General features: G+C 39.2%; 2 protein-coding genes across 4 annotated transcripts in view; one reads left to right on the top strand and one right to left on the bottom strand.

Moving 5' to 3' along the window:
• LOC145438045 (mutS protein homolog 5-like) overlaps window positions 1-12694 on the bottom strand; it is a 28781-nt gene extending 16087 nt beyond the window's left edge. The window contains exons 1-11 of one of the 3 annotated variants that reach the window (XM_080315413.1): window positions 12375-12694; window positions 10981-11108; window positions 9753-9876; window positions 8556-8660; window positions 8392-8493; window positions 7957-8104; window positions 6852-6971; window positions 3442-3601; window positions 2906-3013; window positions 2397-2497; window positions 747-855 (exon numbers count right to left, since the gene is read on the bottom strand). In XM_080315413.1, coding sequence (XP_080171539.1) covers window positions 747-855; window positions 2397-2497; window positions 2906-3013; window positions 3442-3601; window positions 6852-6971; window positions 7957-8104; window positions 8392-8493; window positions 8556-8660; window positions 9753-9876; window positions 10981-11108; window positions 12375-12465 — 1296 coding nt within the window. In that variant the 5' untranslated portion in view covers window positions 12466-12694. Of the gene's footprint in view, window positions 1-746; window positions 856-2396; window positions 2498-2905; window positions 3014-3441; window positions 3602-6851; window positions 6972-7956; window positions 8105-8391; window positions 8494-8555; window positions 8661-9752; window positions 9877-10956; window positions 11109-12374 lie in introns of those variants that run through there. The other 2 variants (XM_080315411.1, XM_080315412.1) reach the window with 2 other exon arrangements.
• The window catches only part of LOC145438089 (uncharacterized), a 93860-nt gene that overhangs the window by 17341 nt on the left and 60240 nt on the right, over window positions 1-16279 (top strand). The gene's annotated exons all lie outside the window — the stretch shown is intronic.

Here is a 16279-nt window from a genome sequence, read left to right as displayed (position 1 = left end):
AAATTACCAGGGGGACAGCTAGGTGGGCAAACATTTACTATTTCAGTTCATTCAGTATAAAATATTCTGATATTTTGGGAAGACATGACCAAGTCAGTCAGTATTACAGACTGCACTTCAATTTTCTTCTGGTGTGCCCATGTGGTCAATCAAAATTATCCAACTCTAATGAGCTGGGCTGCGAAGTGACAGTAATAAAGGCAGAGTTTTGTATCATTTTCGCTTGATCAAGTCGGTGTCATCGAAATATTGTAACACCCGTACGAATTAGAGTTGGGGAAACACATACTTGATGGAGTTGGAGTTTGTTGAAACGCTCTGACTTCAGCTACTTTGAAATCGAATCAAATGCTCTCGAATGTTACTAAAATTAGCGTTGCAGTTACGGAAGTAATTATGTTTTTCTCGTCTACGGGCGGGCAACCTTCACAGACTAGATTTCTTTCTGCGAGCTGTATTTTATTTGGGAATCAATAATTCAAATAATTAGGTTGATAATATTAACTAAAAAATGTAGAATGAACGCATAATTTTCTCCGTAGATTTACAGGAATGTTGGAGTCAGAGTACTGCGAAGAAAATATTGGGAGTTGGAGCTGGAGTAGTTATGGGTGTGTTTCAAGTTTCAGGAAACTTTGGTAAAGTGAATCAACTCCAAATCCCTATTAATCAGTAACCGAGTTAGTTCAGAACCCAAATAATCGCGAGCAGCGATCATTCTGGCAGATTCCGCAGTCAATACCCACAATAGTTTCGATGTAATTGACAATTTGCAGAAGGTCCGTGGTGGTGCAGCCGGCGATATCAGTGAGAATTTTGGGCAGAGGTTGTTGACTCGGCAATCGGGGGGCGTTTCTGTGGAAAACAACATTTTGAGACGCACGGACCACATATTTTGTACAATCCGATTCCTTTAATCATAGAATCACAGAATCTCGGGGTCATATGCGTCTGGAATAAGGTTGAGTACCATTGCTTCAATTAATTCCAATTCATACATTGAAATTCTGCATTGGCAGTGCTTCGCAAAACAGAGTTTATGGACTCAATACAGAATGTTCACTATCATAACAATAATTTGTATGCTTATCATGTACTATGTTATTGATAAATGCATACACCAGTGGTTCTCAACCGAGGATCCGCGAAGCATTTTCAGGGGATACGCGAAGCCTCAAAATAATCGAACACCTAATTTATATTTTCTCAAATTCAGAAAATCACGAGGCCGCTTCGCTTCATTGCAAGTAGAACTCCACAGAGCACACATCAACAGAATCGTCGTCTGAGATGAAATATCCATGCACAGACTCAATTTACTGCTAAATTGCCAATAGCCTACTGATGCAATCATTTTGCTGTACATTGATGTTTTGTTGGGGATTGTGGAAAAAAAAGTTGGAAGGGTAGAGTCAATAACAGTGAATTCGAAGTGTTTACAAATATCCATTTTCTCCAATAATATACATAACCATTTTTCCATAATAACTACAACATAAGCTGTTAGATAGAAGTGATCAGGCTTGACGTTATATGTCCATCATATTTGTTTGTCAATTTTGGTTCTATACTTGTTGCGATCACACACGTGTCGTCACACATTCGCCACCACCTATATTTTTGGAAATGGATTTTCGGCATCGTTCATATCGAATCGAAGGCACGGATTTTCAGGACAGGACCACGTATTTCAAGAAATGCAGTTGCAGAATTTGCTTCGAAATATTTGAAGTCAACCTGATTTCAACATGAATAGTATGATATTATTTTCTAGACATTTCGTTGATGTTTTTCACTAAGCCTACAGTTTTCATTTACACAAGACAGATGACAATTGCACGTTAATTGGGCCTAATTTGAACTAAAACTTCATGGGGGTTCGTGACGGTCCGAAAGGGGTCCGCGAAGACGAAAAGTTTGAGAACCACTGTCATACACAATGTTCAACAACAGGCTGTATTTACCAATGCAGAAGTTTGTAAAGAGTAATGAGTAAATTCCGACGGGCATTACCCATTATGAGGTATGGGTAAGAATCAAAGTAGACGGACAATATTACTTGAGAGCAGGTACCGATTTGGATTATTGTTCAGGTTAGCGTTATGGGTAAGGTCCAGTTAGCTAGGATCAAGATTGTATTTTAAGAGCTTGATAGTGAGCAGAACGTTCTTTGTGATACTACAAAAACTGTAAGCGGAAGCTCATATTGGCAGACGGTTATTCTTTTTTCAGCTCAGTACATTCCATTCAAGGATCAGAAATACGGCAACATCGTGTGTGCGCCGCGATTCTTACACATAAGACATTGCATCATAATCCAGATCCGTGAGATTTGGTTTCAGTATATTTATAGCAAAATCACAACACAATAAAACTAAATGTTGAAATACAAATACCGGCAAAAATCCGAGATTGTGACAGCGCTAATGACAGTCAGGTGCAATGCGATCCAATCTTGAACACTTGCATTAGTTGTCTTCATCACCTTAAGAATTCTCTAGCAGAGAAACAAGACAAGTCATTCACGGCACATTCTGGCAGGAAGAGACGCCATCCACATTATACAAGTAGAATCACCCAGATCAACAGACAATCTACAATATTAACACTGTAACAACCTCTCGCCATTGTAGTATAGCTGCATTCTTCCTGTTTGTATCAGCTACCCAGTTGCTACTTTTTTCGAAAAGATGATGCTAATGGTTTTACGATAAGTAACTAGAACCAATTACAATATAAATGGATGTGAATTTTCCAAAGTGATACGGCGAAAGAAAATTAAAGTTACTCAGTTTATACTTAATCTTATGCACATGCGATTCCCCTAATTTAAAATATATCCAGACATGTCAGCGGACGATGGAACAGATGAAAATCAGATGAGAACACATGAACAAGCTCATACATTTATATTTCTCATTTGCCTCAACGAGTCCTGTATTCTTGCCAATAGGTCTGCGTTTCGCAAATCAACGAAATACTCAACAGCGTCGAGTCTTCTGTCCAGTATTTTCTGATAAAATACAAAGCAATATTATTTTCACACGGAAAAACTAATGTAAAAAAGGATCAATGAAATTGATTGTGTCCATTTGTACGGCCAAAAGTGTAGTAACTACCCAAAGCGTTGCGCAGTATCAAAATAAAATGACACATCCTGTGATCCTCTAAAACCGTAGACTTTATGGCATAAATTACTTTCAAAAGTACACCAGACAAATTTTCTGTCTCATGTATGCCGAGAGCAAGGACTATTCTATAAAAACGATGTTTCGAAAAGAAGGTAGTTGTCTTGAGTTTTAGTATACTGAGTAACTTGAAGTTTTAAGGACTTGTACATTGGTTTGGAATGCAGGGCATAGCTAAATTAGAGTATATTGCAGGAGAAAAGAAGCGGTGAAATGTTGTGGTAATTCAAGCAATGCGGTGGAGTAACGTTACCTCATCTGTTACCGGCCGGTGAAACCAGTGATAGAACAACTTCCAGCCCATTCTAGAACTTGTGCGATTCATCAAACCGAACAAACTCAATCCCTCCTTACTGGCCATTCCAATTTTAAAGACGGACGGGTGATCGAGTCGCATGAATATTTGTAATGCCCTGTAGCATGGAATTCATTTGAAAAATCAAACTTAGACAATTGAAGAGCTTTGTGGAGGTACAGAACTTCAATATACAATTGAATATTATATTCATATTGAAATGAACCCGAATATTTTCGGCTGACCCTCGTCAGGGGTAATCGTCAGCAACTAGCAGAGAATTGGAAAGAACATTGTATATCAACAACCGCATCACAAAATATGACGTCACCAGCATGAAATTTCAAATGAGAGAGCGTTCAATGTACTATTTTCAGGTGGTACACGAACTTCTTTTGTTGACAGAGTTTGGGTTGATGTATTTTGATAAAAAGTCGACTCCAAGGCACACAAATGGAAGTGTGAACGTACCCTCCCAACGACGCGAAATCTGTCGTCTCGATAATTATTCGCACAAATCGGATTATCTAATAGATGTTTGCCAATGGCAGAATTAATGACCTTTGATCGGTCAGCATCAAGCTTAAGCGGATGAGTTAAGGGTGAGCTTCTCACCGAGCCTGATGCGCGTGTTCTGATAAATCTGGGGACATGCTGGCTTATGCGTTCCTGCAGACGCTTTGACGTTCTTCCTACATAGCCACAATCACAGTGGCACTTATATTCGTACACTACATTACTTTGTTGAAGTGCAGGGAGCACGTCTTTGCATGTTGAAGGGAGCAGTTGTGTAGTCGTAAAAATCACGTAGACAAATATAGACATGGATCCAAAAATTATAACAATTAGCAACCAATTGTTGTGCACCAGCACTGTGTAAACATATTATGTGACCAAACATTGTTGTTGTAGTATTTTGTATCTGTAGTTACCAATTATTACTTGTTGGGTATTGTGTTGTCTAATTTCACTGTCTGTATTGTGTATTTCATTTGTGCTTTAGCACAGAATAAGTTTAACCGATTGGCACCGGCTGCAATTTTCGAAAAATTTTGCTTCAATTTTCAAAAACGAAAAACTGTACCTTAATGGGATTGGAACACGGTGGCCAAGGTGTCGTTCGAATCAGAACGTCAACCCGGGTCCAATTGCGCCACTCAATTCATTTTGAGCCCTGTGTCTGGCCGCTCATATTAAGAGCAAGCGGAGAATTTGTTGATGAGAAAAGTATTACATTTACTGCACTCTTTATAAACCTTAACATGGATATCTGGTGACATAGGCTTCTTGTGAATCATATCGGCGAGGAAATCGTGATCATGGAGATGGCTCAGTCGATCTAATACGCCCTAATATCGCCATTATGCAATAGATACAGTACTGACGGTTTGCACAATAAACACGCACCAGGCCGCAGAGTGAATGAGTCATCGGCGAGTGAGCGAGTGACGCGCGTGTATTTATTATGTAGGGTAGCCTTCCAGGGCATTTACAAAGCTTATAGAGCACGTAAATGGGTCACTTTAGTATTGATAAACGGAGATTGTCAAGACCAAACTATAAGTACAAACCACAAACGCATATCTTACTACTACGTGAGGTTTATGACATTAGTTGGTAGCACTTCATACAAACATGATACACACGTTTGCGCGGAATACACAGCGTGTAGAATTGGTCTTGTTGCCATATATACATCACTATTAGCTGTTAGTCTGATGTATATATAATCTTATGGGCATGTACTCTCCACAGAAACAATCTAAGAATGTCAACTACCGATAAAATTCAGGATATAACACATTATGGTACGGATATTCGTTCCTGCGTTTGACACTAGTGTGGTAGTCTGCAGGAATTCTCTTCACGATTTTCAGAAGCGGCCTTGGGGTGACATAGGCATAACTAACGTTGTTTAGTTTTGCCTTGAAGGTGGAGATTGGCTAGTTCTATTGAAAGAGATAATCCGTAAATGCCTCTCATTACTACAACGCAAGATATATATCGTTATACGACAGCTCTTGGCATATACAGATGCACACTTTTGCGCAGGTATGTGCGCTGAGTAATAATGTATTTATTCCGAATTATACTTGACTATTAGCCATTATTTAGAATCGTATAGGCAACAACTATTCACAGACACAATCTATGAAGGTATATCACTATTAGAACTCGATATATATCCCGTTATGTGACCAGCATTCATCCATCTGCTTGAAAGCTGGTACGGTAGGCTGCGAGAATTCTCTTCCCGATTTTCAAATGCAACCTTGAGCGATGCAGACATAACTAGTATAGTTGTTTTAGCAAGAAAATCAGATGCTGACAAGCGCTATTCATAGACACAAACTACAACAACTGGCTATGACGACTACAACCAAATATACGACATGGTATATGATGGGTATCGGGAACGCGCGTTTCCGCGAAATGATGCGGTCGGCGGATATCTTTGTCACGCGGCCTATCACATAGATTTTGAACACCTTATATGTAACTAATATCAGATATGAAGATATGTGTGAACTTGTATGGACACTAGCTTTTCACAGAAAGAAACAACTATGCTCTAAGACGGCTAGAACAAAACATACAGTACGTTATGTGATAGTGGTCAATGACGCGCGCGTTGCCGAGACAGTGTATTTTGCAACATATTTATCTACGGTATTTGATATCCGATTTCCACGTTTTAGATATAATATATATCAAATAATATGGTGTCAATGAACTTGCACAAACAACATCTATCCGCAGAAATGAACAGCAGCGACCTCGCACGATTAGAACGGGATATATAGTGGTTCTATTTCAGTACGCTTCCCTCGTACCGGCAATGGGTAAAAATACCCACGCCGGCGCCAAACGGTAAAGTCTATCTCTAGGTCGGAACAGTTGTTTTAGTAGCTTATAACAGCATTAAATAATCATGGTGTCTCTTATTTAATCGTAATTCATTTCATATATATATATAAACTGTATTACAGCATAGCAGACCGTAGAGCACAAAAGAAATATGTTCGGTGTACTCCATGCTCATATTCTCTTTCTTTTTTTGATATGTTATTCCCAGAATAATATTAATATATTCTTCATTTAGAACTGTGTGGGAGTAATGAAACTTTGCATCCTACTGCGATTAAATCTGTGTCATTAGACGCAGACGTTTATGTGAACAGCATTTCTTCGATGCAGCAATGGTCATGTGTATTTAAAAAGATGTATTACAATTTGAACAGCAGATCGGTAATGTATTTGTATATCTTGACTTGGAGTCAACACTGCTACATAACTTTTTGCAATCACAACAGTTCAGCAACAGTCATATTGCAACTGACAAAAGTTTGATCAGAATGAGAACTCACCGGTAAGATGGTTTATCAATATACATCACATTCTGAGGAGAAAACATACGTAGATCAAGTATAGGTGTGACAATTTCAGAGTGTTCCAATCCGACTCCGACACGATGAAGCTCAAGATACCTATAAAGCAATATGATTTTTCTTGTACATCGGACAAATTTTGGTATACATATTACCGATTTTGTTAAAAACTTGCATACATATATTATTTTTACTCCACATTCGAGAATAAAAGCTGATCAAGTGCCTCCGACAGTATCTAATTGAATTGATTCCAGGGAATTTTACAGATGTAGGCTATTACTGACAAGTCGGAAATATTTTGAAGTCAAGAACATGTCAAACAGGAAAAATGCGCCACACTTATTGAATAGGCCTAGAGCAATAAAGCAACAGTACTGACAGGGCCTGATGTGACGAAGTTTCTGTGACGAACCAGCCTTCGAACTTTTGCTACCATATGTCATGGTTGAGAAACTTTTATAAGTACAAAACCAATAAGCAGCCCAAAACACGTCATAGACGAAACCAGAACACAAGTAGCATAGTAATATAAACATAACATATAGCCTATTGGAGGTTTCATTCTATAACCTTATGTACCTTCATCTGTAGTTCAATAACAAATGCTCAGATTCATAGGCTGCTATTTAAATTACACTATTCAGATCGCAAGATCTTCACAATCATCTTTGAGCTAAAAAAAACCCGCATCGCTTGTTCGCTGAAAAGCTCAGATTTTCGGTAGCATCTATAGGTGTTGTAATTGGGTACGCATAGCCCCATCTGGCAGAGTCAAACTTCATGGATTTTTGAAATTTTAAGAGTAATAAAAGCTTTTTAAAAAGACAGCTCTGAGCAGCAAGTATGCCTCTATGGACTTGATTATATATTTGATTGAAGCTTGAAAATTTAGGGTACTGAGCACGAATCTCGGATAGAAGGTTACTTTCGGATTTGGAGCTAGATTTGTTAAGTAGGCCTACATGACTTCACGTATCGGATTTCATCATGGTATGACCAAACTGCTGTTTAAAAGGAATTATAAGCAGGCAAAACTGTATTTCAACAACAAATCGCTCCGATAAACAGTAAGATATCTCACTTCATCAAGCCACCACAAGCACGCACCGTGGCAATGCAGTCCAATGAGATTTTAGAAATAATATAAAGTTCCTTCTCCATATCCGTATAGTGATCAGGAATTGCCGGTAGTCCGGCTGTTACTAGACGATGTCTGCTAGTTCCATATGCTGTAGAGAAATACGATAAAGGAATGGGTAATGACTAAGTTTATCACCAACATCAAATACTCACACTTGAATAGGCCTAAGTCATATAAAATGTGTCGAGTCAATACATAAATTAACCATCATTGCAACCAGGACATCTGTTGATAATTGAGTAGGATCAGCAATTATTTAAATAACACTGCCAATTTCACAAATCAAGTATTTGACAGCACTACTTCTGGACAAGTAAGATAATATAGACCACCAGGGACCAAATCGTAAGGAAAAACACAATTTAAAATACAAACCAAATGAAACGTTGGGAATTAGTTCCAATGTACACCGTCTACCATCTTCAGTTGTAGATATATTGTCAGTTTGCCTTCCAGGCTCACAGTCGCCTTCTTCAACTAGGCGAGAAATCAAACAAGAATTGCATAAATTGTAAAATATATCAAACTGAATGGGTCACCTTCATCATCGAGATTGTTGCCAGTGAGTCTACTGAGGCATTCAAGAAAACGTTGGTCTTGCTTTGAACTTGTTACGACAACAGACGGTTCAAGTTCATGCAGTACTGTCACAGATTTACATCGATATCATGGAACAGCATAGAAATAGATGCACAAGCACAACATACAACACATTAATTGTATAGGCTACGTATCACCAATTAAATCATAAGATTGTGGAAGTGAAAGCACTTTGTTTTGGTAAATAAAATATGAGTAGAAACTCACATTATAGAATGCAAAATACCGTAATTTTCCACGTATAATGCGCAAAATTTTACCAATTTTTTGCCCTAAAATAGGGGGTGCGTTTTATCCCTCGATCAAAAACTTGTTTGTTTCCAATCGAGCATCACCTCTAGCCATCGTGTCCCGTAATTCGTATTATAGAGTGTAACACGCTGTTAAATAGAGAAGCGTGTTGCCAATTAACGACTAGTCGTCTGCACAGCGGCTGCTGAGCTAGTTAGCTGTTTGTACGCGAGCGAAATTAGATCGCTGATTGCTACAAGCATCCGCGGCAATCCTTGCTGATTCATTGCGTCAACAACAGGCCATGTGCGCTTGTGTAATTAGTCGCATCTCCAACAGGACTGGTGCGCCCGACATGACCGTTGGCCTGAGCAATCGCATCTGTAATTGTAATAGGCCTCGTGCGCAAGATGTCGTGTGTCGCTAGCCTGAACTATCGCGTCGTCAGCCTCGCAGGCTTTGGCTACTATCTACTCTCGTTTAGAGACAATGCCGTTAATTGTATTGTGATTAGCGATGGTTATGTCATGATTGTTCGACAGTGACATCGCAAAACAGAACAACATCATGTACTAAAACACAGCTATTCATGTACTGCGAATGCAGGGTGCGTACTATACATGGGTACAGGCTTTTTCCCAGAATTTACACGCCATTTTAAGGGTGCGTATTATACATGGGGGCGCACTATATTCGGAAAATTACGGTAGTTACAATGGAATAGCATAAATAATCTGCTGGATAGTTCTGGACACTAATATAACCTTCCTACCGATGACACACCATCAAATCATATTCCAATCAATTTACAAGCAGAAAACTTTATAAGTAATACAACTTCAACGTTCCGACCAATGCGACACAATCATAACATAATTCAATCTATTTACAAAGATAAAGCTTACAGCTCTCCACCAATCTGAATGAATCCATTTCAACAGTTTCCTGAAGCAGATGCATAACTGCTGATTCAGTATCATAGTATGCTGCACCAAGTTTCCCTCCGTACCAGACCATGGACAAGATTGTCTGAAATCAAACATTTTCAACTCCTTTTTGTAGCCTGAAATGTGTGTTAGCAACTCGGTATCCATGACTATGAGCATAAAATGACCGGGGCTTTGGACAAACATGATTTGGAAATCATATAACGAAGGCTGCCATGTGTGATGAAATTCTTCAAAAAGTAGGCTAAGTACTTCTGCATCCAAAATCGTGGGAGTCAAGGTGAAATACAGATATAACTAATTTAGTTAACTTATAGGCCTACAAATAGTTAGCTTATCTGAGTACCGTACTACAGAAAAGTAGTAACATTTTAGTGGGTGATAAGGCTATGTAGTGCCTGAAAAGGGAGTACCGGTAATGATTCAAAAACGCTTGGAAGAGAGAGAGAGAGTCTTTATTTTCATCAAACCAAAATACATAACACACGGCAGTGGTGGTGGTACAGAAAATATGCATGCACAGTATTCGGTATTAGATAGGAATGATCGATAAGACCGTGAAGGTCATCTAGTCTGATCACACCAGCATCAAACAGGTACACTTGACTCTAAACAGTCTGGCTGTTGGAAACCACTGGTATATTGCATGTCTGGCTGGACTCCTTGAACTGATGAAAGTAATAGGTTGATTATGATTATGTGATTATATTATGTGATTATGAGAGAAAATAGATTGAAATCGAACTTCGGAACCTTAATTACGAGTTACCATCTAATATGGGCATTCTGCAAGGACGAAATAAGTCCAATCACTTTGGATTTTTAATAATATTTGAATTATTATCATTACCAGAGGACATCCAATAGGTCAATCCAGTTCGATGAAGTTAACAAGTCTAGTCTTCTCTATTAATAGTTTTAGTGAAATGCGGGGGAGTTAGCGTAGTGGTGCCGAAAAGTGCCTGTTACCCGGGCATCCTCCTATTTGTTCATTACATCGAATTGTGTCTTACCACATTGTACATTGTGCGTGTCTTGTTCAGATTAAAATATAATCTGACGATTATTGATTATATTCTAAGATTGCCAAATCAGTGGACCCAAAGTGGGCAGCATCTTCCCTTGAGGGTGTTGGCAGCCTCTAAGGTTCAAGGTTGTTTACCGGATACTATGAAGTTTCACCTACTTCGGATGTACTGGTTTCATCGTCATCATTTGGAATGTCACCATTTCCTCTTATTGTTACGATGTCAGAGTCTTGAATATCTGACGACGTTCCGAAAGTAGTAGATGACTGTGATCCAGAGGAAGGACCTAAGATGGTGTATCAGATGCTGTCATAAATTTTCTGACTAATAGGCCGTTTACATGCATCATTGAATACGGAGTGCACAGAAAATATCTTATATTTGCCACAGCCACAATTATATTTTCGACCATTTGCAGATATAAGATGTAGACAGTTTATGTTTATCAGCATCATCAAGATGCTTTGATGATGGATAAACGAAGGAACCACAAGGTTATCGAGTCAGCATCACCAATACCGAGAGCCTAACAGGGAAGCAAGAGATATCAGTCCATGATAGATGTATAGTCGTAAGTCATGAAATCCTACAGCAATCAATTTGGCAGTTGTGGAATGATATTTATTATATTACAATTAGCCTTTGCAATGCAATTTGGGTACCCATCATTCCAAGATTTTTTTCAATGACAATCGAGGTGTGACAAGGAAGAGGCTTTTTTATAAACTCTTGCTATGATACAACTTATCATGCAGGCTCCAATATTCAAAACATTAGAATACTGATACATAGCTCAGCTGCCGCAGTGTAACTATGGATTGTAATTAACCCTAAATAAGGCCATATGAAATTTGAAAATAGTTTCAAGGTTGCAAAATATTCAGCGATAATCCCAAAGGAGCTACTTTTCATCACTGGATAAACACAAGAAGAATGCATCTCCAAGATGGTGTGAAACCTCAAAGCTGCAGAAGAGTAAATGTGAACACTGGGCATAGGTGTGATTTCATTCATTATAACTAGGCTATTTAGCTTACCAAATATTTTCAACTAGGAAATTAGGTCGTGACCATAAGTTTGGGGAACCATACCGGTATACGCAGTTGCTTTTCTTGGATATTATATTAAATGAGTGCAACTTAATTCCGTTTAGTTCAGTTTATTATTAAGTACATCACATTAAATACTAGCGTACCACAGATTTACTCAACAATATAACAGAATTATCGGACAAATGGTCGTGATTCCAACACAACTTAAACTACAGTAGGTCTATTTAAAGACCCAGAAACGCCTAAATATAGTATTCTAACTCCATAAATGTGAATTTTATTGCATCCAGCTAGGTTATTGCATAAAAATTATAATGCTGCTTCAGCAGTTTCGTTGCTCTACATGAAAAATTGATTTTGGTGTTAAGGCCAACGGTACGTCGAAGACAAAATACGAACTATTATTCCGATGAATTCCAGTGTTATCTTTGATTTCAAAAGTTCATACTGGCACTGTAGATAGAGTAGGAATCATTGCTAGATATAGCACTATAACTTACTTGCTATATGTGGTGCGTTCTGGGTGGATAATCCAGAAAAACGGAGATCAGGCAGGCTTGAGTATGCGGGATTATTTGATCCAGTCTCCATACTACTGCTTGATTTACCAGTCACAATAATCTATACTTTTATTAAAGTCATAATCTACAGATGAAAGAATTAGGCCCAAACAACAACCGCAGAATGTGGACATTTACAGCACATCGCCACGCAGTTTACAAATGATGGCAACCACCGGACTTGACAGAACAAGCAATCTGTCAACCAGAGTATGGGAGTAAACTCTTGGGCCTGGCGCGAATGACAAAACTGGTAAATGCTATTGCTACCGAGTTCGATAGGTGCCAAGTTCACTAACAACCCTACTACCATGCGTTCTTTGCCATTTCACGCAGGATCCGAACTTCTATAAAGCTCAACATAATCACCACGATGGCTGAAAACTGATGCTGACTCTGACACTATATGACGTCATAATGTGAAACGTCAGTGCTTACTACAGTGGTTACCAACATGGGAGGAATTCCCCCGGGAATTTCAGAAGATCATTTTCTGGGTATGCCGTATGAGTAAATTTATTGCATGCACAATTGCATTTGTATGAGTTAATATTATGTAGGGTTACCATACGTCCTCCATTAGGAGGATTTGTCCTCCTTTTTCGGGTTTTTGAAAGGACGCCTAAACGTACTCCTTTTTGGCAATTCGTCCTCCTTTACCTCCATTACAGCTTTTAGAGGTAAGATGACGGATAGATCCGAGTTAAAATGGGCATACATGACGCCTAACAGGAAATTCGTGGTCCGAAAATAAGGCCCTTTTCATACCGGATTTACGAAACTCTTTCGGGAACAAGTTCCGAAACAGGCGATGTTCACATAGAGAAAAAATTACCGAAACAGTTCCGGATAAAGAGCGCGTTCATACCTATTTAGAGTTACCGCGAACTTCTGTTCATACAGGTCGTTTTTTCGGTAAATTCGCGGGAAATTATGGCCAGTATGAACGCGATTCTCCGTAAGTGTTGATAGTTACGAAACCATGTCTGTGGGGTGTTCCAGTTGTAATTTGCTTGTGGAAAACGATGTGGGAGAGGCATATTCGTGAGATGCGGAGAAGTTGGCTCGAACTTTTAGCTATGGGATGTTGCGGATATGCCTTCTCGATGTGTATAGGGCTCTACAATCAATATACCTGTATCAGTAATAGAGCCCGAGCATGTTCCTGGCTTGTATATTATCAACCGAAGCTGAGAGCAGAAACTGAAAGCCAGCAAAGAGGATAGAGTCCTGGAATGAAAAGAACCACCGACACCGATCACATCTGCGTACGACAAAGTCAGTTTATTTTTGTGATTGCTGTATAATGGTTTGGGTAAATCTAATCTTGTACACTGTACAGAGAAACCAGGGAATTCGAGAAATCCGTGAGAGAAACATTTGGTATACTCTGCGACGAGCTTCGAGACCATAACGAAAAGCAGCCAGCAAATTATACGAACTCAATTTCTCTTGCTTGCTGATTAGCTGTCGCTCTTTGGAGGCTAGCCAATGAAGCCAGGTAAACATCTGATGTATTTTAAGAAGGCAACTGCCACAAGTTGATTTTAATAAAAATAATTGTTGGTGTCTACTGCCTAGTAGGGCTAGCCACAATGATTCGAGTACTCGAATCTGAATCGAGTATTAACTTTAATGATTCGAGTCGAGTAGTAAAATGCTATTTTTCGAGTACTGAAATTATACTGAAAGTTGATTTACTAACGAGAATTATACCGTAGTTTTGATACTATTTTTCACTGAGTAAGCCTTGAAACCTTGATTGGCCGCCTGATGGGAATCACTAGCCTTTTTTCCTGATATATCAGGTGAGCAGCGATGATTTTCCAAGTTCAAGTAATTTAATAAATAGTAATTAAAAAATAAAACATAGTGTGGCCGTGTCGCAACATACCAGATATAGTACAAAGCTACGAACGTTGCTGGAAATAACACATTTCCGAAGTCATGTCAGCATCTTTAATGTGATGGACAATAGGCGTTATGTTCTTTATGGTGGCATAAAAGGTAGCCTGCACATTTGAATTTTGGCATAGTACATTGTGTTGTGGTGTCATCATGATGATACTTGACTCGACTCGAAGCGTAATAAGTGATTCAGAATCGAATCACTCAGGTACTCGATTTTGCCCAGCCCTCAGTGCATAGTAATATTTCTATATTTGTCATGGCGGAATGTCAGCCAGTTTTTGCGTAGCATACCACTACAAAAAGGTCAGACAAATTTGGTCTTGAATCATTATGTTAGAAAAAGAAGTCTGAAAGACCAATTGTTCATGCCAAGTAGGCTACTTTCTGTCTCAAAAGTAAGACCCAAATTGATGGAAAATAGACTTAAACTGGAAACTGAGCAGTCAACACAATGACTTGGGACTCGGACTCAAGTCATAAAACCATGACTCGAACTCGACGCTCTGCGGATATTTGAAAGTGAGTAGTTCTAGTTCTAATTGCAGATTTTGAAAAGTTGATAGTTCTAGTTCAGGGCCGGCCACTAGTTCTAGTTCAGGGCACTGGCGTAGCAGCATGTACTGCCGCCCCTGGCTCTCGCTTGAAATGCCGCCCCCCCCTGAAGTAGACCGCAGCAAATTTCGACATAGATTCATGTTCAAGCAATCTTTGTCAATAAAAATAATTACAAATAATATGCCGCGTCTCAGCCTCAACGTTAATAAGGCCAAAAATAATAAAGACAAGACATAGCAAACGAATGTATTGTGCAAATAGGAAATCAATAACCGCCTCAAAACTTAACTTTTCGGGCTTTCGCCGAAGCAAAATCAGCGATAATATCCTCAAATGCAAGTTTCTGAACATAGTCTCTTTCTATAGACAGAATGGATAGAGCTAATAGACGATCATCATTCATGGTAGAACGTAAATTTAGCTCACGGGACGCCAGTTATTGGACTACCAATTACGCTGTTTTAGTCGGCTCTGTATACTGTGCAGCCTCATTTTGCCGCCCCCTTGGAGCCTGGCGCAGAGCCAGAACCGCCAAGTGGCTGCTACGCCACTGGTTCAGGGCCGGCCAACCCGTGGCCTGCGAGTTAATTTCTGAAATTAGTAGTATTATCAAAAATGGATTTGCGATTGTGAACTTGCAAGGCCAATCAAAAATTTGATTAGTCTGGCCGCAACACTTGAGATGTAATGACTGAACTATCAGTTCCGACGCATTGGTAGATCTATGAGCCAGTCACATTTTAGTAGATCTTCGTACACTACACTACAATGAAGCAGAATACTTTGCGATAGATTTATCAAAAGTTAAAATTTTCTACACTCTTATAGCGCAACAGCTTGTCCCTCGATTTCTTGCTTTTAATATTGTTACCCCTTTGTGAAAATGAAAGAACGCCTAATGTATCAGATTGAGTCTAACTATATATATTCGTGACCTACCGTTTGCGCTCGCAGGGAGACCATCGACTATGAAACCTAGGCACCAAATGATTGCCGCATGTTGGATGAAGCTTTCGATATCGATATGTCCAGGTGCCGCATAGTCCAGTCCTTGCAAACTGAGCCCAGCGATATACAGCAGGCTTGCTATTTAGTCAAGTGACAATATTATTAATTTATCAACGTCAAAATATTTTCGCGCTCGCGGCTAGTAGAGCATAAGCTAAAGCTAATTTCAAATATGTAATATAAATTTCCTTTGTGCTGCCTTTAAAATTCACAATTGCTTTTTCAGAAACTTAGCAAAGGTTGAAAGATTTTGGTCGACTGAAGGCGCGGTGTTCGGCTTTGCTCAGAAACTGCAATACGCCAAGGCCAGAATGATACAGACAGAGGATGGTATACGCAATGAAGACAAGACCTGGTGGTGATCCAAGTAT

Source organism: Botryllus schlosseri, chromosome 4, assembly GCF_051294905.1.
Source record: "Botryllus schlosseri isolate E-star chromosome 4, Bs_hap1, whole genome shotgun sequence".
Classification (NCBI taxonomy): Eukaryota; Metazoa; Chordata; class Ascidiacea; order Stolidobranchia; family Styelidae; genus Botryllus; species Botryllus schlosseri.
Note: the sequence above shows the minus strand (reverse complement) of the source record. Positions and strands in the feature narration are given on the sequence as shown.